A 27,578-nucleotide genomic window follows, 5' to 3' on the forward strand; every position below is an offset into this window, starting at 1 on the left:
TATATATGTAGATTTGTATACACTTTTGTTTATCACTACTATGTGGAAGTAGTAACAATAACAGCAAGTGTAGTTATTATAACTTTAAGTAAGACAAAGCTTTACAAAGTATTTTACTAATTAGATTTGAAGTCAGAGAAGCATATATCTTATTAACTTCATAAGACAAATGCATATGACTTAGGAATAACAGAACAAAGATACTATATGCCACAATTAGATAGGATGAAATATGGATAAGAGATAATGTAAAAGTTCTGCAGTGGTAGAAAAGATCTTCAAAGAACAAAGCCAGAAAATCAACAGTTAGATAACAATGCAATTAGTAATGCAATAGAATCCTTGAGCGTTGAAGCAAGAGGTTATAGTATTAGTTGAATACTTGTTGCACATATAGCAAAGAGTAAGCGTGATCCTGAGGCAAGAGACGTTAATTTTATAAGCAAAGCAGAAAATACACAGAACGGTCAGAGAGATTCAAAGTAATTTCCTTAGATATTTATAATCTCATACTTGCACATATTTGGGAATGTAGATAAAGTAAGTTGTACCTTTGATAGTAGATAAAGTTCTTACCGGAGCCTTAGGCTTTGCTGCAGGCGAGTATAGAGGTGTGGAACTCTCTTCCGGTATCTGTTCAGCAGGAAGATTGGCGTCTGACGTCAGAACACCGGGTGCGGCACTGAGCCGATTGTAGGTCTCTTCACTGAAAAAATGAATTAATGTAACAAGCAAAGAGTAAGTAAGGTACCAGTTGAAAGAAACAATGTATATTGATAAGTGAACTTCAGGAACTTGGAGGTAGCAGTCCAATTGGCAAAGTAAGCTTGCGTAACAAGAAGATTTAGGAGGAACTTGCAGAGGCACTGTTAGTTAGATTTTTTAAGGACAGAGAGAAAGCTTCAGACGAACTTCAGGTATATAATTATGCATAGAGGTCCAGCATACAAAGTTGAAATGACAGTCAGTCTCATAGACAAGGAGCTTAGCAGAAGCAGAACTACATAGGCAGTTAAACAAAAAATTACTAAGCATAGGATGAAGGCAATTGCAGGTGTTATAAAGGGGGTGTGGTAACGTGATAGGTCAAGAAGGATTTAAAGGTATATACACAGACAGTGAACCTGACACCGTCACCCCATAAGAGCATGGTGGAAGTTGTGCAGGACACTGGGAGTCTCGCATAATCACACAACCTTTCTGCCCCTTAGGGGCAACCCAGACTTTCCCGCAGGATTCACCACAAAACCATTCAAGCAATGGGAGGAATGGGGGGTTAAGATTCTGAAACAAATACTATTGGACGATAGGTCCACAGTCCGGCCCTTTATTGAATTACAGAGAGACTATGGTATACCTAACTCGCACCATTTTGCTTACCTACAAGTCAAACATTACGTGCAAAATCTCTTGAGAACTGGGAACATGTTAGAAATTGACTGTGACATTTACAAACTCTTGAAGCTGATGAAGGGAGGGATGACCTCTATCTCACACACATACAACACTCTCCAGTCAAAATCTAATAAAGCAAATATTGAACAACTGTGAACCGCCTGGGAGACCAGGATAGGCCATAATATTACAGACGAATATATAGAGCAAAGCTTTGTAAAGGTGAGGAGGGCTTCTCTCTCAAACAAAATCAGGGAATCTCATACTAAACTAGTTCATAATGCATACATAACACGCAAAATGTTCCACAAGTGGAAGGCAGATGCAACGGGATTATGCCCGAAATGCTCAAACCCTAACCCAGACATACTACACATGATATGGAACTGCCCGCAGTTAACAAAATTTTGGTCCATGGCACAGAGGTGGATGGAAAAGTGTACAGGGGACAAAATCCAATTATCAGACGAAATGGTGATATTCCTACACGCTCAGACAAAGGTTGGCCAGCACACAGAGTTCATACACAATGTAATACTACACGCAAGAAAACTCATCCTAAAGCAATGGATGATGCAGGCACCCCCAACCTTTACACAACTCAAGGAAATAGTAAGAAAGCAAATGATATATGAACAACTTGACACTCAGGGGGACATTACGCGCAGAACGAAAAAATTTGTGACCAAATGGGAAACCTTTATTCACACTCTAGATCTAGCACATCAGAAACAGATCATTTACCCATTCAAAGACGCTGAGTTTATACTGAACGCCCAACTACACGGGAAATGGAACTTATTTACATAGTGGCTCAGACATGATAACAATTGCTTGAGGTGTTGCAGGGCTCAGGGCACAGGGAACCCTGGGGTGGCGCCCGGGGTTAGGACAGAGAATAGGTAAGCTCTGGGAGAGGAGAAGATAATTGATTCCTTTGACACATGTATGTTGCATTATACTGGTATGTTTACGTTGCAAAGTTCAATAGATTTGTGTATACTACTATCTCTTTCAGTAATGAAGATGAACTGGATGTCAGGAGAAGGGGTTATGTTATGAAGGAGGGTGGATAGGTGGAAAAATAAAAATAATGGTGCCATTGCAGTGATTCTGTTTGATAAGTATTGTACTCAGAATGATATGTTATGTAACTCACAACGTTTGTCACTGTATATGGTACTGGAAAAATAAAGTATTTAAAAAAAAAAAAAAAAGAAAATGTTTCCTGTTGAAGACTCTATTAAAGACCCTTGGTATACCGTACCCAAAGTTGAAGGGGCCATTTCCACTCTGGTTAAGAGAACCACTATTCCTATTGAGGATAGCTGCTCTTTTAAGGATCCCATGGTCAAGAAGGTGGAGGCTTATTTGAAAAAGATTTATGTTCATCAAGGTCTCCAATGGCAACGTGCAGTGTGTATTGCCACCGTGAATAGTGCGGCATCTTATAGGTTCGATGCCTTGTCTGATTCTCTTCAAGTAGAGAATTCCTTGGATGAAATTCAGGATAGGATTAAAGTCCTTAAGTTGTCCAATTCCTTTATTGCAGATGTCATTATTCAGGTTGTTAGACTAGTGTCACACTGGTTAAGAAATCTAGAATGAAGACACAGTATTTTAAGTAAGAAGACTGAATCACAACTGCTGAGATGGGGAATAAGTAATAATATGCAAATAAATGTTTGTAGCAAGAAGATACTGAAAACCACAATAGTCACAGGGTGTGTGAAGGCAGGTTTCATGTATCAGCAGGCTGTAATTATTGTAAGGATGTGTATAGTAATGTTAACCCTATGGCAGGCGGATAAAAGTGGATGCGCAGCAGTCTGCAGGGAAGACATAAACCATATATCCTTGGAAAAGGGGTAACTTGTTAATATAAACTCTTACATGTAAGATATGGTAATATGGAGGACACATATAATGATAATTAGGAATCAGCAAGAAATGGTAAGTATGGAGGAGTGAGAAACAGCAGGTAACGGTAAATACTGAATTTGAGAGAGAGACAACTTAATAACGGAGCACAGAGGAGGATAAGACTGCTTAATGTAAGTAACCGTAGTTTAGATAACATTAGTTTTAAGGCACTATGCAAGATTTTAGATAACTCACAGTGTTTTCTCAAGTGCGGGTTAGAGCAGTATGCTGAGCGGCAGAGCAGCTGGCGTGTGACGTCACCGCGGTCGTGGCGGAGCTCCGTAGTAACGATGAGACAGATGAATGGAGCGGCACTATACCGGTGAACAAACAGCTTGAAAACTTTAGGAGTAGATTGGGAGTAGATGTTACAAGCAGTCCCAATAACAAGTGGTTGTCAGCAGAAAGGAGTTCAAGCAGATAAAAAGGTTAATCTTGAATAAGTAACAGGATTGCAGCAAAATTGAATGAACAGCGTTCAGACAATAGGAGGCTTGGCTATTGTAGTGGTACTTCAATACTAAGCAAAGAATGAGTGCAAAAGGTGATCCTTAAATAGGGTGGAGACAGGAATGTAGAGCAATGATTCTTAAAGGGACAGTACCTGCATATGATACTGTATATGACTGAGAGGTAAATCCTGACAGGATCCCCCCTTCAAGGAGCGACTCCGGAGCTCAGGGTCCAGGAGAGTCAGGATGTCGTTGATGAAAATGAGAAACCAATTTAGGCACAGAGATATTAACAGCGGGTTCCCAGGAGTCATCATCAGGTGGGTAACCTTTCCAGCTAACGAGGTACTGCAATGCCTCGTGTAACATTCGGGAATCCTTGATGGAGCGAACCTCGTATTCTATATTTGGGTCGACAGAGATCCGAGGAGGAGAAGTATTCGTCTTAGAATCCTTTACAGCACGATAGGGTTTAAGCAGGGAGACATGAAATGTCGGGTGAATCTTCATAGTATCAGGTAGGGTGAGACGAACAGCATTGGCATTCACAACATGAGCTATCGGATAAGGACCGACATAAAGTGGGGCTAACTTTTTACATGGAGTGTTCAGTCGTAAGTGTTTTGTGGAGAGCCAAACCAAGTCACCTATTTCATATTTTGCAGGCGGTGTTCTACGTCTATCATAGTACAGTTTGTAGAGCTTCTTAGCGTTTTCAATTGAGGACTCAATACGAGTGAAGTTTGAGGAAATACTGTCTGAAAACTCAGCGATTGTAGGTGAAGAAGACTCTTGAGTAGGATACAGTTGGAATGCTGGATGAAATCCATAGTTTGAGTAAAATGGAGTTTGATTAGTGGTGGTATGTAAGGTGTTGTTATAACAGAATTCTGCGTATGGTAGTAAATCCGCCCAAAGATGTTGTTCGGAGGAGCAAAAAGATCTTAGAAATTGTTCCAGCCATTGGTTACAGCGTTCGGTCTGCCCATTAGTCTGGGGATGGTATGCCGTTGAGAGCCGTCTGTCAATATGAAAAAGTTTACAGAACTCTAACCAGAGCTTACTGGAGAATTGAGTACCTCTGTCACTTAAAATAGTCTTTGGCAGACCATGTAGCTTGATGACATTGGAGATGAGAAGTTGAACAGTTTCCATTGATGTTGGTAGTTTTTTATAGGGAATAAAATGACACATTTTTGTGAAGAGATCCACAACAACCATGATCGTGTTGTTCCTCGAGGAGAGAGGTAAATCGACAATAAAGTCGAGAGCTATCTCTGTCCAAGGTCTCTTAGGAGTAGGTAAAGGTAGCAAAAGGCCATATGGAGGTTGTTTCTTTCTCTTCGATATGGTACAGATGGTACAGGTGAGAACATGTTGGGAAATATCGGTAGTCATATTTGGCCACCAATAGAACCTTTTTGCTAAATCCAGGGTCTTTTTGATACCAGGGTGACCTGCAAGAGGAGAGTCATGTATTGACTTAAGAAAAGAATGGCGAAGTATGGGTGGAATGTATAAACGGGAGCCAAGATAATAACATCCAGCAGACTTCAACTGTAATAGCTGTAGTGGTTTTGTAAGATCCTTCTGTTGTTCTGTGCGAATACTGGGCAAGGTGTCATAAGTAAAACAAAGGAAATTTTCCGAACGAATGATACTTTGATTGGTGGGTAGAGACATGGACTCAGATGGAATCCGGGATAGAGCATCGGCTTTCTGATTCTTTGTTGAAGGTCGATAGGTAATGAGAAAATTAAAGCATGAAAAAAAACAAATTCCATCTAACTTGGCGTGAGGTGAGTGTTCTGGAACTCTTCAAATACTGAAGGTTACGGTGATCTGTGTAGATGAGAGTGGGGTAAGTGGTACCCTCTAAAAGATGACGCCAATGTTCCAGAGACAGTTTGATTGTGAGTAATTCCTTATCCCCTATGGGGTAGTTTTGTTCCGAGGTATTTAATGTCCTGGAGTAATAAGCTACGGGATGTAGAGGTGTATTTAAATTGTCTCGCTGAGATAATACTGCTCCAATCACAAAGTTGGATGCGTCAACCTCTAGAACAAACTGGAGTTTAGGGTCAGGAAAACGCGAAATGGGTGCATTGGTGAATTTCTTTTTGAGTGTATCAAAAGCTGACTGGCAATTTTGTGTCCACTTGAATGGAACCTTGGCCTTTGTAAGTGTGGTTAAAGGGATTGCTAACTTAGAAAAATCTTTAATAAATTTGCGGTAGAAGTTTGCGAATCCCATAAAGCATTGAACTTGGCGTCTTGTCTTAGGAACAGGCCAGTTCAATACTGCATCAATTTTTTTATTCTCCATAAAAATTCCAGAAGGGGATATTTCGTATCCAAGGAAAGATATGGTCTGTGAATTGAAAACACATTTTTCGGCTTTTGCGTAGAGAAAATTGCTTCTAAGCCGGGATAATACTTGTCTCACATGTAGTATGTGTTGTTCTAATGTTTTCGAATAAATGAGAATATCATCTAAGTATATGACGATATACACATCTAGAAGGTCTCTAAAAAGATCATTAATTAGATGCTGAAAAGCAGCAGGGGCATTACACAACCCGAATGGCATGACTACGTACTCGAATAGTCCATAACGGGTTCGAAACGCAGTCAGCCATTCGTCTCCAGATCTTATTCGGAGTAGGTTGTATGCACCCCTTAAATCCAGCTTTGTGAAATACTTAGCTCCCTCTAATCTCTCGATAAGCTCCGGTATGAGGGGTAGAGGGTAGCGGTTCTTTACCGTAATTTTGTTTAATTGGCGGTAATCGACTATAGGTCTAAGTGTCCCATCTTTATTTTTCACAAAAAATATTCCAGCCCCTGTTGGAGAAGTGGAGGGATGGATGAACCCTTTTCTGAGGTTCTCGTCTAAATACGTTTTTAAGTGTGTTAACTCATTATCAGATAAAAGAAATATGTGCCCAATTGGAATCTCTGACCCAGGGAGTATCTCAATGGGGCAGTCATATTTCCTATGTGGCGGTAGACTCTCTGCCTCCTTTTTACTGAAAACGTCAGCAAAATCACTATAAACCTCAGGTATGGTTTGTACGTCTGGAGAGATAGAAGTTTGTAAGATAGGAGAGGGGAGACAAGTATTTTGGCAATATAGAGAGTTATAAGTAAGCGTTGAGTTGGACCAGTCTATCTGGGGGTTGTGTGTATGCAACCATTGCATACCTAGAACCACCTGAGAGACCGGAGAGTTTATTACATCGAATGATATATATTCTCTATGCTGATCTTGAGGCACTACAAGTAGGGGTATAGTGTGAAATTCAACAGGCCCTGAAGAAATAGTTTTCCCATCTATCCCTCTTAAGAAAATAGGAGACTGTTTCTGCATGAGTGGTATTTTATTTACGGTGGTAAATTCCTTATCAATATAGGATGCTGTAGCACCGGAGTCAATAATCGCGGTGGCGTGCAGACGTAGTTGTTCCCACTGTAACAAAAGAGGGATTTTTATGTAAGCAACTGAATTCTGTTGAGTAGTACAGCAATAGTATTCTGTTAAGGTCTTACCCTTGGTTTGTTTCAGAAGAGATGGACAGTCTCTAACAGTGTGCTCCTCTGAGGCGCAGTATAGGCATAGGTTATTGGAACTTCGTCTGAGCTTTTCTTGTGGAGAGAGAGGACCTTTGATGAAGGCTATGTCCATGGGTTCAGAGGTGCTTTTGTGTAGTGAGGAGGGATGAGGAGTGTAAGGTGGTTTCTTAGGGTTAGTGTCATGCCCTGACTTTTCTTGGTACCTCTCCCTGAGGCGCCTATCTATCGTGATACTGAGGGACATGAGCTCTTCTAAAGTATTTGGTATATCTGTACGGGACAACTCATCCTTTATTCCCTCAGAGAGACCCAGTCTGAACTGGTTCCTAAGGGATAGATTGTTCCATTGTGAGTCTTTAGCCCATTTTTTAAATTCTGTGATGTAGTCTTCGACTACTCTCTTCTTTTGTCTAAGACTCCGCATGGCGTTTTCAGCTGTAAGCTGTTTGTATGGATCCTCATACAATTGACCCATTGCGGTAAAAAAATTATCCAAAGAGTTTAATATCTGTTCATTATCCTCAAAGTAAGTGTTTGCCCATGTACGGGGTTCACCTCTAAGGTAGGATATGGTCGTGAGTACTCTAATCCTATCGTTTGGGTAGGTATGAGGTCTTAAAGCAAACATCAGTAGGCATGCATTTTTAAACTCTCTATAGAGAGTCCTGTCTCCATGGAAACAATCAGGGGGGCTAACCTGGGGTTCATAAATAGGTGTTCTTTTGTCTACCACATCCCTAATGTATGCCTTAAGGTTATCATTTTCCACTTTTAATGCATTGAGACCATTAGTGAGTAAATCTACCCTTTGAGTTAATGCCTGCATGTGAGTGTTAAACTCAGCTGGATCCATGTTTTTAGGGCTTAGTATTATGTCACACTGGTTAAGAAATCTAGAATGAAGACACAGTATTTTAAGTAAGAAGACTGAATCACAACTGCTGAGATGGGGAATAAGTAATAATATGCAAATAAATGTTTGTAGCAAGAAGATACTGAAAACCACAATAGTCACAGGGTGTGTGAAGGCAGGTTTCATGTATCAGCAGGCTGTAATTATTGTAAGGATGTGTATAGTAATGTTAACCCTATGGCAGGCGGATAAAAGTGGATGCGCAGCAGTCTGCAGGGAAGACATAAACCATATATCCTTGGAAAAGGGGTAACTTGTTAATATAAACTCTTACATGTAAGATATGGTAATATGGAGGACACATATAATGATAATTAGGAATCAGCAAGAAATGGTAAGTATGGAGGAGTGAGAAACAGCAGGTAACGGTAAATACTGAATTTGAGAGAGAGACAACTTAATAACGGAGCACAGAGGAGGATAAGACTGCTTAATGTAAGTAACCGTAGTTTAGATAACATTAGTTTTAAGGCACTATGCAAGATTTTAGATAACTCACAGTGTTTTCTCAAGTGCGGGTTAGAGCAGTATGCTGAGCGGCAGAGCAGCTGGCGTGTGACGTCACCGCGGTCGTGGCGGAGCTCCGTAGTAACGATGAGACAGATGAATGGAGCGGCACTATACCGGTGAACAAACAGCTTGAAAACTTTAGGAGTAGATTGGGAGTAGATGTTACAAGCAGTCCCAATAACAAGTGGTTGTCAGCAGAAAGGAGTTCAAGCAGATAAAAAGGTTAATCTTGAATAAGTAACAGGATTGCAGCAAAATTGAATGAACAGCGTTCAGACAATAGGAGGCTTGGCTATTGTAGTGGTACTTCAATACTAAGCAAAGAATGAGTGCAAAAGGTGATCCTTAAATAGGGTGGAGACAGGAATGTAGAGCAATGATTCTTAAAGGGACAGTACCTTCATATGATACTGTATATGACTGAGAGGTAAATCCTGACAACTAGGAGCTAAAACTTCTAGTTTCGCTGTCCTAGCCCGCAGGGCGTTATGGTTGAAATCCTGGTCTGCAGGTGTTTCCTCTAAAGTCAAGCTTCTGACAATTCCTTACAAGGGCAAAACCTTGTTTGGACCCAGTTTGGCAGAAATTATCTCTGATATTAAGGGTGGAAAAGGGTCTTTTCTATCTCGAGGTAAGAAGAATAAACCTAAAGGACGTCAGAGTAATTTTCGCTCCTTTCGTAACTTCAGAGGAAAGCCTTCCCCTTCTTCTTCAAAGCAGGAACAATCCAAGTCTTCTTGGAAACCCAATCAGTCTTGGAACAAGGGGAAACATTAAAGAAACCTGCAGCTGATACCAAATAAGCATGAAGGGTTTGACACTGATCCGGGATCGGATCAGGTGGGGGGCAGACTTTCTCAGTTCTCTCAGGCCTGGATATGAGATGTCCCAGATCCCTGGACTGTGGACATAGTATCCCAGGGTTACAAATTGGAATTCAAGACTTTTCCTCCCAGAGGCAGATTCCATCTCTCAGGATTATCTGCAGACCAGATAAAGAGAGAGGCGTTCTTGAAATGTATACAACATCTTTCCTCCCTGGGTGTGATAGTTCCAGTTCCAGTGCAGGAACAGGTTTTCGGGTTCTACTCCAACCTATTTGTGGTTCCCAAAAAAGAGGGAACTTGCTGTCCTGTTCTAGACTTGAAGTGTCTAAACAAGTTTCTCAAAGTTCCATCCAACACGATGGAGACTATACACTCCATTCTTCCTTTAGTACAAGAGGGTCAGTTCATGACAACCATAGACCTAAAGGATGCTTATCTTCATGTTCCTATTCACAGGGACCATCACAGATTCCTGAGATTTGCCTTTATGGACAAACATTTCCAGTTTGTGGCCCTTCCATTTGGTCTAGCCACGTCTCCCAGAATTTTTTCAAAAGTTCTGGGGGCTCTTTTGGCAGTGATTCGTTCTTGTGGAATTGCTGTGGCACCCTACCTGGACGACATATTGGTTCAAGCTCCATCTTTTAGACAATCAAAATCTCATACAGAGATATTGTTGTCTTTTCTTCGTTCCCACGGATGGAATGTGAATCTGGAAAATAGCTCCCTTTCCCCTGCTACAAGAGTAGTGTTATTAGGGACCATAATAGATTCTCTATTGATGAAGATTTTTCTCACAGAGGTTAGGAAAAACAAAATAATTTCCTCTTTTTCCTCTTGCCTCTCTCTTCAGGCTACTGCTCATCCTTCAGTGCTCAATGTATGGAGGTAATTGGACTGATGGTGGCTTCCATGGACATAATTCCTTTTGCTTGATTCCATTTGAGAGTTCTCCAGTTGTGCATGCTCAGACAATGGAATGGCGAACATGCAGATCTATCTCAGAGAATAGAGTTAGATCAGTCATCAAGGGATTCTCTCCCATGGTGGATTTCTCAGGAACATCTGTCTCAGGGCACATGCTTTTGGAGACCTTCCTGGGTGATCGTGACCACAGACACCAACCTGCTGGGCTGGGGAGCTGTCTGGAACTTGTTAAAAGCTCAGGGCTTTTGGACTCGGGAGGAGTCTGCTCTTCCTATCAACATCTTGGAGTTAAGGGCGATTTACAATGCTCTATTGGCTTGGCCTCAGTTGTCCTCAGACCAGTTTATTAGGTTCCAGTCAGACAACATAACCTCTGTGGCTTACATCAATCACCAGCGAGGAACTCTGAGTTCCTTAGCCATGAAGGAGGTTACTCAGATTCTTCAGTGGGCAGAGACCCACAATTGCTGTCTATCTGCCATCCACATTCCAGGAGTAGACAACTGGGAAGTGGATTTTCTGAGCAGACAGACTTTTCATCCAGGGGAGTGGGAACTCCATCTGGAAGTGTTTTCCTGCTTAGTCCTCAAATGGGGGGGGGGGGTGCTGGAGTTAGATCTGATACAAACAGTCTTGTCCACAGCACTATTTTATCAAATTTTCTTTATTTTCTGTTTAAGTTACAGACATAAAATGCGACGTTTCGAGTGTTGCCACTCTTACTCATGCTAATTACATTAAATTATAACCCTGTGAGTAAAATTCAGAAAGAAATTGAATTAACATTAAATAAGGCTTTTGAAAACAAACTAATAGATAAGAAACTAAAGGATTATCTGTTTAACAAAGAGCCTAAGAACCCGGTCTTCTATACTGTACCTAAGGTACACAAGAATTTAGCTACACCACCAGGGAGGCCCATAGTCTCCAGTGTTAATTCTGCTTTAACAAATATCTCAACATTTCTGGACAAAATATTACAGCCAGAGGTGAAACAGATATCATCATATCTTAAAGGGACACTCAAGTCAAAATTAAACTTCATGATTCAGATACAGCATGCAATTTTAGTCAACTTTCCAATTTACTTCCATTAACAAAATGTGCACCATCTTTTTATATTTAGACTTTTTGAGTCACCAGCTCCTACTGAGCATGTGCAAGAATTCACAGCATATACGTATATACATTTGTGATTGGCTGATGGCTGTCACATGATACAGGGGGAGTGGAAATAGACATAACTTTGCAATTTATTTAACAAAAATCTACTACTTATTTGAAGTTCAGACTAAGTGCTATTGCATTGTCTTCTTATCATGCATTTGTTGATTATGCAAATGTACAGTGTTGACTGGTCCTTTAAGGATACAGGAGACTTCATGAATAAAGCTAAAGAGTTATGCCTAGAAACAGACAAATTCTTGCTCTATACCATGGATGTAAAAAGCCTCTACACGGCTATCAAGCACGAAACAGGAATTGGTATAATTAAAAAAGTATGAAAAGTAAATAAAAAATGTTCAGATCTACAAGTAGAATTTATTGAGAATTTATTGAGGCTTATCCTCTATTGGAATCATTTTTTATTCCAAGATGATTGGTATATCCAAGTAAAAGGGACAGCCATGGGGACCAACGTTGCCCCATCATATGCCAACCTATTTATGAGTGAAATTAGAAGAAAGAATAGTGTATGAAAATGAGAAATTCCGTCTGTATGGCGCTACCTGGTGGAGATTTATAGACGATGTATTTGGCATATGGTGGGGTAGCGTTGAGTCCCTTATGGAGTTTGTTAATGAAATCAATGGAGCAGTCAAAGGATTAGAATTCTCTATAGAGTGGAGTGAGGAATCAGTAACTTTTCTGGATACTAGAGTAATCAAAGAGGGAAATAAGCTAATATTTGATCTGTATAAAAAAGATACAGATATAAATACATTACTAAGCTATGATAGTTTCCATCCAAGAGGGTTAATAAATTCATTACCCAAGAGTCAACTGCTCAGGGTGGACAGGATTGTCACTAACCCAGAAACCAAACAAACTAGAATGAAGGAAATGCAGAAAAAAATCCTAGATAGAGGGTATCCAAGTACATTAATTGAAAAGCATACTAACAATATAAGGAACAGAGAACAAAGTTTAAGAGAAAGGGCCAAAGAGGATAAGTTGATACTAGTCACACAATTTAATCCTAACAGTGAAGAAATTAAACGTATTGTGACAAAGCACTGGCACATATTAAGAGAGTGTAATAAGGAAATAGAGTTCTTTAAAAATCCACCGTTAATGGCTTACAAGAGAGTAAAAAACTTAAGAGACCAACTCACTAATACAGATGTAAGGCCTAAGAAACAGGCGAGACAAACACTCATAGGCAATAAAAACAAAGGATCATTCCCATGTCTAGGATGTATGAGTTGTCACTCTGTAATTAAAGGTAAATATTTTTTCCATCCAAGAACAGGTAAGAAATATGAGATAAGAGAACATTACACATGTGAGTCAAAGTACTTTATCTACCTCATAAAATGTGCCTGTTCTCTAATCTACAAAGGGGAAACCACACGTATGGTTAGGGACAGGATATGCCAGCACCGTTCAAATATACGGTGCAAAAATCTTGAAGCCCCAGTGTCCCATCATTTCTTAAAATGTAGACACCAGATAAGCCAATTACGATGGCAGGTCATAGACAGTGTGGGTCCCCAGAGAAATGGCAGTAATAGAGAAAAAATATTGAAAGAAAAAGAAATGTACTGGATATTTGAACTAGGATGTATGGAACCAAATTAATAGAGACTATGATTGGTCAATTTTTCTGTAATGAAATGTCAATTTTCATGAAATATATTGTAAAATTAATTCTATCATTCCCACTATTGTATTTATATGTATTGCTTATGTTCAAATCATGTAAATCTATTGTAAACAGGTCTGCATAAATTTAAAATGCATTAATTCTTAAGAAAGATATGTAGGCAAACAGGTACTAATACTTAGTTACAGTTATTGTAACTAAGTAATGTTTTTAAGGTGTCATAATTTTGTTGGTCAGTAGATGGCAGTAGATCCACTTAATGAAGTGATTGGCGCGAAACTGAGGGCTTTAAATTTGTTTCAAATGACACAATGTAATTAGCATGAGTAAGAGTGGCAACACTCGAAACGTCGCATTTTATGTCTGTAACTTAAACAGAAAATAAAGAAAATTTGATAAAATAGTGCTGTGGACAAGACTGTTTGTATCATTGATGTTGGGGGACCCTGGCAGAGCCCCTGTTTTCACGAGCATTATTCTCCGGTTGGTTGCTGTACTACACAACTTGCATTGAATTGGAGTTAGATATGATGGCGTCCCGTCAGAACGCCAAGCTTCCAAGGTACTGTTCAAGGTCAAGAGATCCGCAGGCTGTTCTAAAAGATGCTCTGGCGATTCCTTGGGTTTTCAGGTTGGCATACCTGTTTCCTTTGTTTGCTATCCTTCCACAAGTCATTGCTCGTATCATACAGGAGAGGGCGTCGGTGATTCTTATAGCCCCTGTGTGGCCTTGCAGGATCTGGTTTGCAGACCTAGTGGAGATGTCATATCTCCCACTTTGGAGACTACCTCTGAGGAAGGACCTCCTGATTCAGGGTCCCTTCCTTCATCCAAATCTCATTTCTCTGAAGCTGACTGCTTTGAGATTGAACTAAGCGTGGTTTTTCTGAGTCTGTCATTGAGACCATGATTCAGGCTTGCAAGCCAGTTACTAGAAAGATTTACCATAAGATAGGGCATAAATATATTTATTGGTGTGAATCCAAGGGCTACTCTTGGAGTAGAATTATAATTCCTAGAATTTTATTTTTTCTTCAGGAAAGCCTGGAGAAGGGATTGTCGGTCAGTACCCTGAAGGGTCAGATTTCTACTTTAGCAGTTTTACTACATAAATGTTTGGCGGATGTGCAAGATGTGCAATCTTTTTGCCAGGCCTTGGTCAAAATCAGGCCTGTCTTTAAGTCTGTTAATCCTCCTTGGAGCCTTAACCTTGTTCTTAAAGATTTACAGATGGCTCAGTTTGAGCCATTGTATTCCATAGACATTAAGTTGTTATCTTGGAAAATTTTGTGTCTTGTTGCTATCTCTTATGCTTGAAGAGTCTCGGAACTCTCAGCTCTGCAGTGTGATTCCCCTTATCTTATTTTTCATGCCGATAAGGTGGTTCTTTGTACTAAGTTAGGTTTCCTTCCTAAGGTTATTTCTAATAGAAATATCAATCAGAAAATTGTTGTTCCCTCTCTGTGTCCTAATTCTTCTTCTTCCAAAGAATGTTTATTACAATTTGATGTTGTACGTGCTCTTAAATTTTACTTACAGGCGACTAAGGATTTTCGCCAGTCCTCTGCCCTCTTTGTCTGTTTCTCTGGGAAACGTAAAGGTCAGAAAGCTACTGCTACTACTCTTTCTTTTTTGTTACGAAGTATAATTCATTTGGCTTATGAGACTGCTGGACAACAGCCTCCTGAGAGAATTACGGCTCATTCCACAAGAGCTGTTTTCTCTTTTTGGGCTTTCAAAAATTAAGCTTCTGTGGAACAAATTTGCAAGGCTGCAACTTGGACTTCTCTACATACTTTTTCCAGATTTTACAAATTTGATACTTTTGCCTCGACTGAGGCTTCTTTTGGGAGAAAGTTTCTTCAAGCAGTGGTTCCTTTTGTTTAGGACTGCCTGTCTTGTCCCTCCCTATTTATCTGTGTCCTCTATCTTGGGTATTGGTTCCCAACAGTAATTATAATTACTAAAGCCGTGGATTCACCATATCTTAGGAAAGAAAAACAAAATGTATGCTTACCTGAATAAATTTCTTTCTTTCTGGATATGGTGAGTCCACGGCCCCACCCTTTATTTTAAGACAGTTGTTCTTTTGACTATAACCTCAGGCACCGCTACACCTTGTGTTACTCCTTTATATCCATTTCCCTTCAGTCGAATGACTGGGGGTTGTGGGTAAGGGAGTGATACTTAGCAGTTTAACTGTGGTGGTCTTTGCCTTCTCCTGCTGGCCAGGAGTGACATTCCCAACAGTAATTACTAGGGATGGGCGAATGTTTCTAAAAATGTGAAATTTAAAACAATTTTTTATACATTTGTTCGTTTAAATCGAATTTCGAATGTTTATATAACATTCTAATTTTCGTTTTTTAATTTTTTTAATAAAATTTGAAAATATTTGTTTGAATAACAGAATGTTTAGCTATGTAATATTCAAATTTGAATGTAACATTCGAATGGGAAATAGTATTTCTAGTCTACAACTGTGTTTAATAAATGCAATATTCGAATTTGAAAGCTAAATTCAAATTTGAATGTCACATTCAAATTCAAAATAGTATTTCTAGTCTATAATTGTGTTTAATAAATGTAATATTTGAATGTGGCATTCGAATTCGAAAGTGACATTCGAATTCGAATGTGACATTCAAAATTCAAAAGTGACATTCGAAAACTGTAAATAACATATTATAATAGAATGTTTAAGAATATTCTTCTTATCAACAGTCTATTATGTAAATTGAATTTCTACAATAACATTTGTTCTAAAATTCAAATTCGAATATAAACACATTTGCCCATCCCTAGTAGTAACTCAAGCAGTGGACTCACCATATCCGGAAAGAAAGAAATTTATCAGGTAAGCATAATTTTTTTTTTTTCACCATGTTAGGTATCCACAGAACAGTGATGGTGCCAGTTTTTTACAGCTCTAATGTGCACTGTGGGTTAATTTGCATAATACAGAGAAGGAGCTTGATATTTATACAGAGGCTACATTATTTTAAATTATTTATATGGCCTTTTTTAAAAAAAATATTATATAACTTTTAAACTATATTCAAAAACTGCAAAGCAGTAATCCTCCCACTCTGTATTATGTGTGCTAATCTGAAGCACACAGTGGAGCAGTGGAAAACCTCACTGATCTATGAATATTCATCAATTCTGTCACAAGGAGCAAAAATACATTAGAATACATAAGTTTGGTAGTGCTCAGGGTGAAAAAACAGAGTTTCCTCAACTAAATGTAAACTAAATGTAATTGTTTAAAATAAGAGAACAGCTAAGGCACATATTTAAATAGCATTGTGAGTAGTAACCATTTTGATTAAGTTGCGTCCAGAAGTTTAATGAGATATAGCTGGCACAAGTGGTTTGTATACATCCAGAGGTCTCACTTGGGCCCTGATATTCAAAAACTCTCTGCTCAGGTGAGATATTCTAAAATGATTCTCCAGCACTGTGAGATCCCTAGTGAAATTTTAAAAGGCAGATTTTGCTTTACTTTTTCAAGGGGTCTTCCCTGCATTTCTGTATGTGGAGAAACAAGCTTAAAGCAATATAGCACTGCAAAACATGAGAATTCTGCTGCATTTACACTTTAAACTTTCTATTTTATATAACTTTGTACTTCAGATTACATTTTATTACATTTAAACTTTGCACTTTCCATTTTGTATTTTATTTTGTGTACAGCAGTGTAATTAGGATTATGATTTTAAACATTCTAATTATAGAGCAGACTTCAAAGGCAAAACTCACTGAATTTTCTAAGAAAAGGGGAGGAACTTGGAAATCCCAGAGAAATGAGAGATGCCTTCCATAGAATATAATGAAGAACTCTGGGATTCAAAATTTGACATGGGAGAGAGAATGTAACTGGGCAACCATTGGGTTCATATAAAGGCTCCATTTGCATTAACTCCAAATTAAACTGAAATGTTTTCACTAGAATTTGACTTGCCTTTGTCTATATTTGTAGTATATATTACTTTTCTATTAGTTAAATTAAGTATATTGTGTATTTTGAGCAAACTATACCTGCATACAGCTGTTGAGACAAATCAGTGAGAACAGCTTCTTTAAAATGCTTAGAAAATTTCACAAGACTGGTGAGAGTTTCAGACATACCCTGGGAACTCCCCTGTTAAGCCCAGGGAACTGACCTCTCTCTCTCACTTTCTGAAGCTGTCAGTTTTAGTTTGCAATGCAGCAAATTCAAGGTGCAATTTAAGTTGTATATATAAACAGAAATATACAAAATGTGATCCTAATTTGTTAAAGTAAAACAGAAGTGTAACAGAACTCTTATATCATGCAGTGCTATATTGCTTTGGGCTTGTCTCTCCTTCATATATAGGAATTAGAGAAATCTGGTGGTGCTGGAGAATTGCTTATTTGGCATAACATTAAAGGGGCTGCAGACGCCATGTATTTAAAATCTAATCTGGGTGTGTACAGTATATATAAAGCTGGCATAGGTGGTATTAATGGGAACATTTTCTAGCACAAGGGACCTCTATTTATTGATTTCCCCTACACAATGTATGTATGGCAGAAAAATATATATATAAATACTCATGTTCAAGATATGGATTCTCATTAAAATATAAGACACACTTTTTACTAATGGAATAAGCATTTAGCAAGCAATAACCAAGAAAATTATAATCACTTTAAATTTAATTTTAGACCCAGCTCCAGTCCTGAATATGAAAAATAAAATTATGAACACACTAACACACTTTATATATGCAGAAACTATTCTCAACATTGGAATATAAACAGTGATCAAATATTTGTATGTTAGGGCAACAGATTAATTTATTTTAGTATGCTTCTTTATATCCAAATAACTATCTCTCTGTATGAAATACGGACATAGTTAATCTGCCTTTCTTTCTGGAACTGCAACTGTAATATGTATGCAAATAACCACCATCAGATATTATCAAAGTAGTTCTCACCTTAGTTCTAGTTGCACCACTGCCTTTGGTGAAAGGGTTGGACAAGACCAGGTTGGCATTTTCCAGAACTAGTTGTCTTCCAGCCCTTCACTATTTTTCAGTCTATGTTTTGCTCATAAGGCTGGTTCCTTTCATTTATACACTTAAGTGCTGATGTGTTCTCTTGGTAAAGTGCTTTTCTTGGGCGCTACAATGTGTTTTGGTGTTGATAAAATATGTTCCAAATTGTATCTTTAAAATAAATGAATAAAAGAATAATTTGATAGTTCTACTCTTCTTTGCAACACCATCCTCCAAGTGTGCTTACTTAAATGGTCTGAAAAGTGCACTCCATGATAAATATAGCGGAAGCAAAAATGCATATTCATCATCTTGTGAGTAGGAAAGGTTCCCTTGACATTCACGTTTTTCATATCTATATTGCAAATCTCCATAGGATTAACTTTCTCTGAACGTTTTCACGCAGTGACAACATCAGCGTCTGTAAATTGGAACCATCTGGATGGTTGCTAAGGGAACAAGGATGGCATGACAACCAATAGTGTTTCCCAGGAAACCAAAATTACCATGGAAACTGCATTGCTCAGGTCAAAATTAGTAACTTCCGATGAAAAGCAAGTCCACCAGTTTAATCTTCTGGCATGTTTACTGCCAGGCATAGATAGCAATCACCATCCATTTACAGTAAACAGCAACATCCACATCCACCAGCTTCTTATTTTACACTATTGTATTTTGCTTGGCACATACAATTGTATAGTTTTTATGTCTGAGCTGCCTTGACGATGACGAAACATGTTTAATAACACATAGCAGCTGGTTTACCCAAATTGTAGAGTTTAAATCTACTTCATACGAGGAGAGTTATCTTGTGCTTAAATTCTCTTCGAATGCATTCAAAATATGATTTACTGTTGTATTATTTTTATTTGGTCCACAAAACCAGTGACAGAGATGATAATAAATCCAAGTGTAAAAAATAAATAACAATAATGCACTCACAGAGGCATGAGAGGTAAATAGTGATTGGGAGTTACCCTTTCCTACCAATGACCCCATAGGTCATATGTGCTTTGATATCCTATTATCCGATTTGGCTTGGTGAGGCTATTAAGACTAATAAAGCAGCACTTTCTTTATTGAAATAGAAATAAAACCCAGCAGCTTCCTTTTTCGCAAAAACGAGAAAAATAAATAGATGTTAAATCGCAGCTTCCTGGTACAGCTACCTTTGTAGCATTGCCTACTAGCACCACTTCTACAAACCACAATGTGTCTGAGGTTTCCCTGCTAGCAGAACGCTCTGAAATTAAACATTAATAACTGGGACACGCTGATGTCGATGGCAGTGACATTTCTATAGGTTATACACATCTTACTCCACGCAAGACTTTACACGTCTGTGAAAATCTTCTTGATATTGACACAGTTTGGATTATTGGTGGTACAGTTGCCTGTTTTGAAGTTAGGTTGTTTGAAAGGTGCCTGGTTAACACCTTCTTCTATCACCATATACTCGGATTTACTTAGGCTAGAGTTGCTCCTTGTCTTTTTTAGGTCTTCGTTAGAAGAAAGTTGCTGACAGCTGCCTACGTGTAGATACTGTGCCTGTTCCTCCCCTTCAGTCTCACGGTGATAGAAGTAATTGAAGTTTGAGACTATAACAGGCACTGGCAATGCAATGGTTAAAACGCCAGCTATGGCACAAAGAGATCCTACTATCTTGCCCCCAATTGTCACAGGATGCATGTCACCGTAGCCAACTGTTGTCATGGTGACCACTGCCCACCAGAAGGCATCAGGGATACTGTTGAACCCCGAGCTGGGGTCATCAGCTTCAGCAAAATACACGGCGCTGGAAAACAGAATGACACCAATGAAGAGAAAGAAGATGAGTAGTCCCAGTTCCCTCATGCTGGCCTTCAAGGTTTGTCCCAAGATCTGGAGTCCTTTAGAGTGTCTGGACAGCTTAAATATACGAAAGACCCTCACCAACCTGATGACTCTCAGTATGGCCAGTGACATGGCCTGTTGACCATTGCCCTGACGCTCAGCCAGCTCGGTGCCCAAGGTGATGAAATATGGGATGATGGCCACTATGTCAATAATGTTCATAATATTTTTGGAGAAGGTAGCTTTACTGGGGCAGGCAAAAAACCTGACCAGTAACTCAAATGAGAACCAGATAATACACAGGGTCTCCACCACGAAAAACGGGTCAGTAAAAGAACTGGTCAGGTAAGGTCCGGTGCTATTGAGTACATGGAGCACCGGTCCATTATATTCCTTGTCGTCTCTGAACTCTGGCAAAGTTTCCAGGCAAAATATTACAATGGAGATAAGGATGACAAGGACTGACACTATAGCAATGCCTCTGGCTGGTCCCGAGCTTTCAGGGTACTCAAATAGCAGCCATACCTGTCTCTGAAACTCATTGGAAGGCAGAGGACGCTCCTCTTCCTTAATAAAACCTTCATCCTCTCTGAACTTCTCCATAGCTTCTTCCCCTAATTCATAGAAGCGTATCTCTTCAGAAAATATATCGATGGGGACATTAACAGGTCTCCTTATTCTGCCCCCGGATTGGTAGTAGTACAGAATGGCATCGAAGCTGGGTCTGTTCCTGTCAAAGAAGTATTCATTCCTTAGGGGATCAAAGTATCTCATCCTTTTCTTGGGGTCACCCAAAAGAGTGTCAGGAAACTGAGCTAAAGTCTTTAGCTGAGTCTCAAACCGAAGTCCAGAGATGTTGATGACCACCCGCTCACAGCACTCGTGGTCGTCCTGCTCGTAAACCTCAGACGAGTGGTGACCCGGCAGGGCAGCCGCCTCCTCCAAGATGTTATCGCAGGCTACCACAGTCATGATCTCTTGCTCCACCTCCGTGTAACCCGGGTTCACGATGTTGCTGTTGGTCCGGTGTCTAGTGGAGGACGGAGGAGGCGAGTGAAGGAGGCTGAGGTGCTCGTCCATAAAGGTGAAGTAAAGGGAGGGTGGGCAGGGGAAGCAGCGGTGGCCTCCTCCTCCTTCACCCCACTGAAAGAGCCACCGTGTGCGCCCCCTCCCCTCTCTTCCTTTATCTCAATTGATAATATTGTTGCTAGATTTTTATAGTTTGACAGCAAACTGTCACCCTGCTCTTTCAGTCGCTCCGAGCAGGTTTTCCAGTTGACTGCGTGAGCGCAGAATTATATATACGGTGACCGTCCCCTATCCTAACAACCCCTCCTTTCCCGCCAATTATCTCCTGCCCACTGAGAGCGCGCGGCGAGCAGTCTACACAACCACCTGAGGGAACTGGCTGTCGCGCGCTGCTTGTGTGCAACGGCCTCGCGCTACAGGTCTAGTCCGTGACACAGACTTTTAGATGCATTAACCACTTGGCTGATAGATACGCTCCTGACGACCAAGGGGTTAACGTTTGTAGTGTAGTCAGAATCTAACAACGTCTCACAAGTATCAGGGATTAGTATAGAGAGAGGGCACACACTCCCCATATACTATTACCATAAAATGTCAGTGCTCTATGGGCTACTTGCATAACGCTAAGAAGTTTGTATCTTTCTTTAATGGACGACTACAGGTGTTATAAAATATCTAAACAAATAACTATAACATTTTGAATTTAGTTTCTCCTTAGCTTATCACAAATGTTATTTTACTTAAAAAGATATGACTTTATTGGAGTCATGAGAATCATCTGAGTCATAGAAAACACGTTGAGAAGTGCAGACAAATCCCAATTTATGTTAAAAAATAAATGATTTTGTTGTTTGGGTATTAGAATATGATCCTCCCTTAATTTCACCTCTAACCATTCCAATTTTAAATATCGTGTTTATATCTTTTATTTTATAATTAGAACTTCACATCGTTTATAAAATGACTATGATTTCAATGGAAAAGTACAGATGTAATAATGTACATCAGCCAAATGATTTGACAGTGTCTTCTTTCAATAGGCAATCCGTTTTGTAGCTAATGTGGGCAGAAGTTGTAATCAAATTGGCAAGCATGTTGCATTGTTATTTAAAAAGAACAATAAACATGTCTGTTTCTATTTGATGATTTGTATCCAGAGACGCTGAACACTAATCTTGAGAACATTCCATTGTAATAGTAGAAGACTGTCATGTCTGCTGTCCACGAAAATGTAGTGAGATTTGCAATATTATTAATTAAAAAACCACACCAATAAATCCTGTATAAAAATCCTAATTGCAACAGTTTCCTTAAAAAACATCAGTCATTAATTTATTAAGGTTAACAAGCAATTAAATAAAGAGTTAATCATGTCAGTATGTTGCTTGTCAAAACCTGTTAGCTTCCTCCAGACTCAGTCTCTATCATCTTTGACATTGAAGAAATGCATTTTTTCATTTAGTAAACACACCAGTGATTTGCTGGACATTACTTTACATATTTCCAACACGTCATCTTTCATAAACTACCTAGTATGGTACTCATTCATTGTGAATGTTTCATGCATGAGTGATAAGCTTACTTGTAAATTTTCTTCTCTATCATTATAAACAACAGACCTAACATAGATCACACATATTCTAATGTATACAGACCAAAAATAAAACAATCACACTATCAAAAATAAGATGATGGAATTTAAAATAGTACCATTTATTTTATTCACTGCCTCATATTTATGCATGCATACCGCTGCTCTGCATTTGAAACATATTTTTTTGCTCATTTTTATTCACGTAGTGTATGTGCAGCTGTTTCAGCACCATGGTCAGCAGCAATAAACATCTCATTCAAGCTGCTTTCCATCTTCCGGGGAAATGGCACGTTAACGAATAAGTCAGAGCCATCTTGATTTATTTTTTGTGTCCTTTAGGGTGCGCCTGTCACGGTTTGTCATATGCTAGTGACAGTAAACATTCTCCTTGTAAGATCTCAATCCAATGAATACAATGGAATAATAATGGATTCATATTCTGTTAGAAATGGCAGAAGTGTTAATTAGTTAATTACACTTGAAACACGTTATATTCCTCCTATATGTAGTGCTGTTTTATTAAAGAATATTTTTAGAACCAGATTTAACTAACTTTATATTTCATATCTCTTTAATCATGATTAATTCGTTTGCCTTTGCAATAAAGCAAATTTGCACTTATAGAAACATCCCAGTATGCAGTAAAATAACGCTTATGATTGAAACAGTTTATGAGTGTTGTTACAGGTAATTAAGAAAATGGTTAAAGCAGTGGTATAAAACGATTAGTAAAAGGAGGAATTCTTAAAAGATATATTTTGGCTAATGTTTACACATTGTTGTCATGATAATATCCTAAAGGAAAATAAAATCTGAGATATTAAGACTTTTTCATGTTTTATTTTTTTGGGGTGGGGGGATATAAATAAATTCCTTGAACTCATTGAAGTAGACATACATTCTTCCAGCAAAGTTTGGTTAATATCTAAAAAAAGCTTCAATAATTTTAGTTAATCAGAGGCAATTTATTTTGCTTGACTCAGTTTGTTGCTAGACTCTCAGACCCTGTTGTAAACCTGTCAGGTGGTTGATGGACAACAGGTAGAACACAATACACATCCCTAAGAGTGTTCCTGATACCCTAGAATAACTTAGGACATGTTTTAATCATTTTATGTTACTGACTGACCAGATAATGTTGGTATCAAAATAATGTTTATGGTTTCACAATGGTATTGATTATATGTGTATGGGTACTGTATATACCTTAATACAATTATAAGGTATCATTTAATTTAAGACAGGGCTTTATGTATTTATTGCTGAACCTGGCTAAATAATATTGTAATTTCCCATAGGAAGCTATGGGCAATAGCATGCTGAACATTTTCCCCAATGTTCCTTGGACACTTGGACACTATCCTGATAAATCAAGATCTATTATAACGTATAGATTGCGGAAATGCCTAAGATCTCTGCGTCACACACTGTGACCTTGCACCATGTTTATTTTAGCTTTGAGTGTTTAACCCCTTAATGACCAGACCATTTTTCAATTTTCTTACCCTTAAGGACAAGGGCTATTTTTACATTTATGCAGTGTTTGTGTTTACATGTAATTTTCTTCTTACTCATTTACTGTACCCACACATATTATATACCTTTTTTCTCGCCATCAAATGAAATTTCTAAAGATACCCCTATTTTCATCATATCTTATAATTTACTATAAAAAATTATAAAATATGATGAAAAATGGAAAAAAACACACTTTTACTAATTTTTAACCCCAAAAATATATTACACATCTACAACCACCAAAAAACACTCATGCTAAATAGTTTCTAATTTTTGTCCTGAGTTTAGAAATACCCAATGTTTATATGTCCCTTGCTTTTTTTGCAAGTTATAGGGCAATACGTACACATAGAACTTAGCTATTTCCAAACCATTTTTTTTTTTTCAAAACTAGTGATAATTACATTGGAACACTGATATCTGTCAGGAATCACTGAATAACCCTTCACCTGTATATATTTTTAAAAAGAAGACAACCTAAGGTATTAAACTTGGGGTATTTTGACTCTTTTCATGCAACCATTTTACCACTAATCAATGCCAAAGTTTGAAAAGGAAAAAAATAAGTGGTGATTTTTTTTACAAAATAGCTTTTTAAGAATACATGTTCTGAGAACGTTAAGGGTTACTGCCAAATAACACCCCAATATGTGTTCAGCAGCATCTCCTGAGTACAGTGATGCCACCCATGTACAGGTGTGTCGGGTTCTCTGGGGGCTAAAAGGCCTTATTTTTAGGGGGCACATTCCAGTTTTCCAACTTCGAATTTTCACATCTGTCATCATGCACCCATGTCCTATTTGGGACATTTCTGAAGCCAGCCAATGTAATTTACCCCCATCAAACCATATCTTTTTAAAAAGTAGACACCCTAGGGTATTTGAAATGGTGGTATTTTAACACTTTCCATGCACTAATGCAACCACCAGTCGTTGTCAAACCTTTGGGTAGTCATTTTTTGAGTTATTTTTCACACAAATTGTAATATAGGCAAGGATTCTCAGTTCCTGTTATGTGTCACTGACAAAAAACACCTCAATATGTGTTCAACAACATCTCCTGAGTACAGAGATACCACCCATGAATAGGTATGTCTAGTTTTCCGGGGGCTAAAAGGCCTTATTTTTAGGGGGCGCATTCCAGTTTCCAACTTGGAATTTTCACATCTGTCATCATTAGTGATGTCGCGAATAGTTCCCAGCTAACATAGCATGTTCGCGTTCGCCACGGCGGGCGAACATATGCGATGTTCGATCCACCCCCTATTCGTCATCATTGAGTAATACTTTGACCCTGTACCTCACAGTCAGCAGGCACATTCCAGCCAATCAGCAGCAGACCCTCCCTCCCAGACCCTCCTACCTCCTGGACAGCATCCATTTTAGATTCATTCGGAAGCTGCATTGTTAGTGAGAGGAGGGACAGTGTAGCTGCTGCTGATTTAGTAGGGAAATCTATAGCTAGGCTAGTGTATTCAGTGTCCACTACAGTCCTGAAGGACTCATCTGATCTCTGCTGTAAGGACAGCACCCCAAAAAGCCCTTTTTAGGGGGGCGGAGCCAACTGCCGAAGCAGAAGGACGCATCTCACTAGAGCTGCTGCTGTTTATCTAACCATTTTATTATTTTGAGCCCACTAAGGAACTTTATATTAAGCTCTAATTCTCATTAAGCTTTGAAGAGTGAGATGAATATCTGTATGGTCTTGAAAATAATGTTAGATTCTGCGTAGGCATAAGAATCTTTCTGGCCTGTGGTGTTGATTATGTGAGGTGACACGCCATTTTCAAGATCAATCACGCACTACTATTTATACTGGAGACTCAGCCGAACAGTAAGCTATGGAGAGACAAGTTGTATCTTTACTGCATAACTTAATGTGTACTTTGGATGCCCATCAGGGTGAACTTATAACGGTGCTTAGAGCAACTATCAACGGACACAAGGATGCACCAGCAACAAGTGGGGTACTGGAGGTTACCGGGAGATATAAGCTGGACACACCACATGTGAGTTACGATTCACCGCAATACCCAGAGAATATGCAAGGCGAAGGTGAGAGATGTCTTGGGTCCCATATAGCAGAAACTACAGAGTTAAGTTCTCCACTGAGCCTCCTGCAGCCTTCTGCCACTAAAAAGGAGGAAGTATGTTTTCAACAGCAAGACATTGAGTCTCTGCTTGCCCCAATAGCAACTCTCACTGACGGTGACCTAATGGACTCGCCTGCAAAGTCATGGTCAGATCTCGTGGGAATTTTGCCGTTGGAACCGGATCTCCTTACCGCTAGCTCTAGGGCTGTAACAGGGCCACTCACTGATGCTTTGTTTGGAAATACTGGGACAGCCTGGGGTCCGGTGAATGAGAGATGCATCACAGATCCTCCCGAGTTCCTTTAGCGTGCGGTAGCTACTGTTAATTTGACAGGCGAGGAGCTCGACAGCCGATGGGGCATCTTGACCTGCATGCTGACCTGTACAGCAGATATCATGCACCAGAGATACGATCTTCTACCTGTCCCTAGCAGTGCTTTAAGATCTGGTGTCGGCTAATGTCCGGTTGTGGCTAAACTCTGGGGACTTCTTCATACAATAGTCTGCCACCGCTAAATTTAAGGTTTGAAACTGGCCCCTTATGTACACTCAATATGATTCAGCTCTCAGTCTGACACCTTGATTAAACGATTTTTGTTGCTTTTGCATTGCTTTCTGGATGGCGACTTGTTAGTCTGAGGACAAGGATTGCAGATCTAACCTATTAAGGTCGACTGTGATAGTATTATGCTAGAGAAGTGTCACTTGCTATCATACACCGGTCAATACACAGCCGCACGAATCTTTTTCAGTGAACACATGGCTCATAATGTAATCCACTGTTAGACAGTACATATCATTTTCAAGTTGCCTAGGTTTAGGTTAGTTCACCTGTTTTATTTATGTATTTAAGTAGCAGAGACTATTAGTTATTATGGGACGTTATGGGTATAGACAAAACTGCACAGATGTAATCTGAAGAATTAGGGGTTAACCTTCAACTATATAATAATCCGTAATGTATAACCTCCTCAGTATGTGCCTCATTGCATGTTAGTAAGGAAACTTCTCTCTATAATCAGTTCTGTTGTGAATTCTATTTTCTTGAACGTATATCTTACAGTACTCCACTCCATAAATATACACAGCATTGCTTCTCAAAAAAAAAAAAGAAAAATGCAACTGTTGTCCATATCTG

General features: G+C 39.0%; 1 protein-coding gene across 1 annotated transcript; it reads right to left on the reverse strand.

Moving 5' to 3' along the window:
* Positions 1-19,706: 19,706 nt before the first annotated feature.
* On the reverse strand, positions 19,707-21,287 carry LOC128651634 (potassium voltage-gated channel subfamily A member 1-like). The gene has a single exon (XM_053704639.1). The coding sequence runs from the start codon at positions 21,285-21,287 to the stop codon at positions 19,707-19,709; it is 1,581 nt and encodes a 526-aa protein (XP_053560614.1).
* Between the last annotated feature and the right edge of the window lie 6,291 nt (positions 21,288-27,578).

This window comes from Bombina bombina, chromosome 3, assembly GCF_027579735.1.
Source record: "Bombina bombina isolate aBomBom1 chromosome 3, aBomBom1.pri, whole genome shotgun sequence".
Taxonomy (NCBI): domain Eukaryota; kingdom Metazoa; phylum Chordata; class Amphibia; order Anura; family Bombinatoridae; genus Bombina; species Bombina bombina.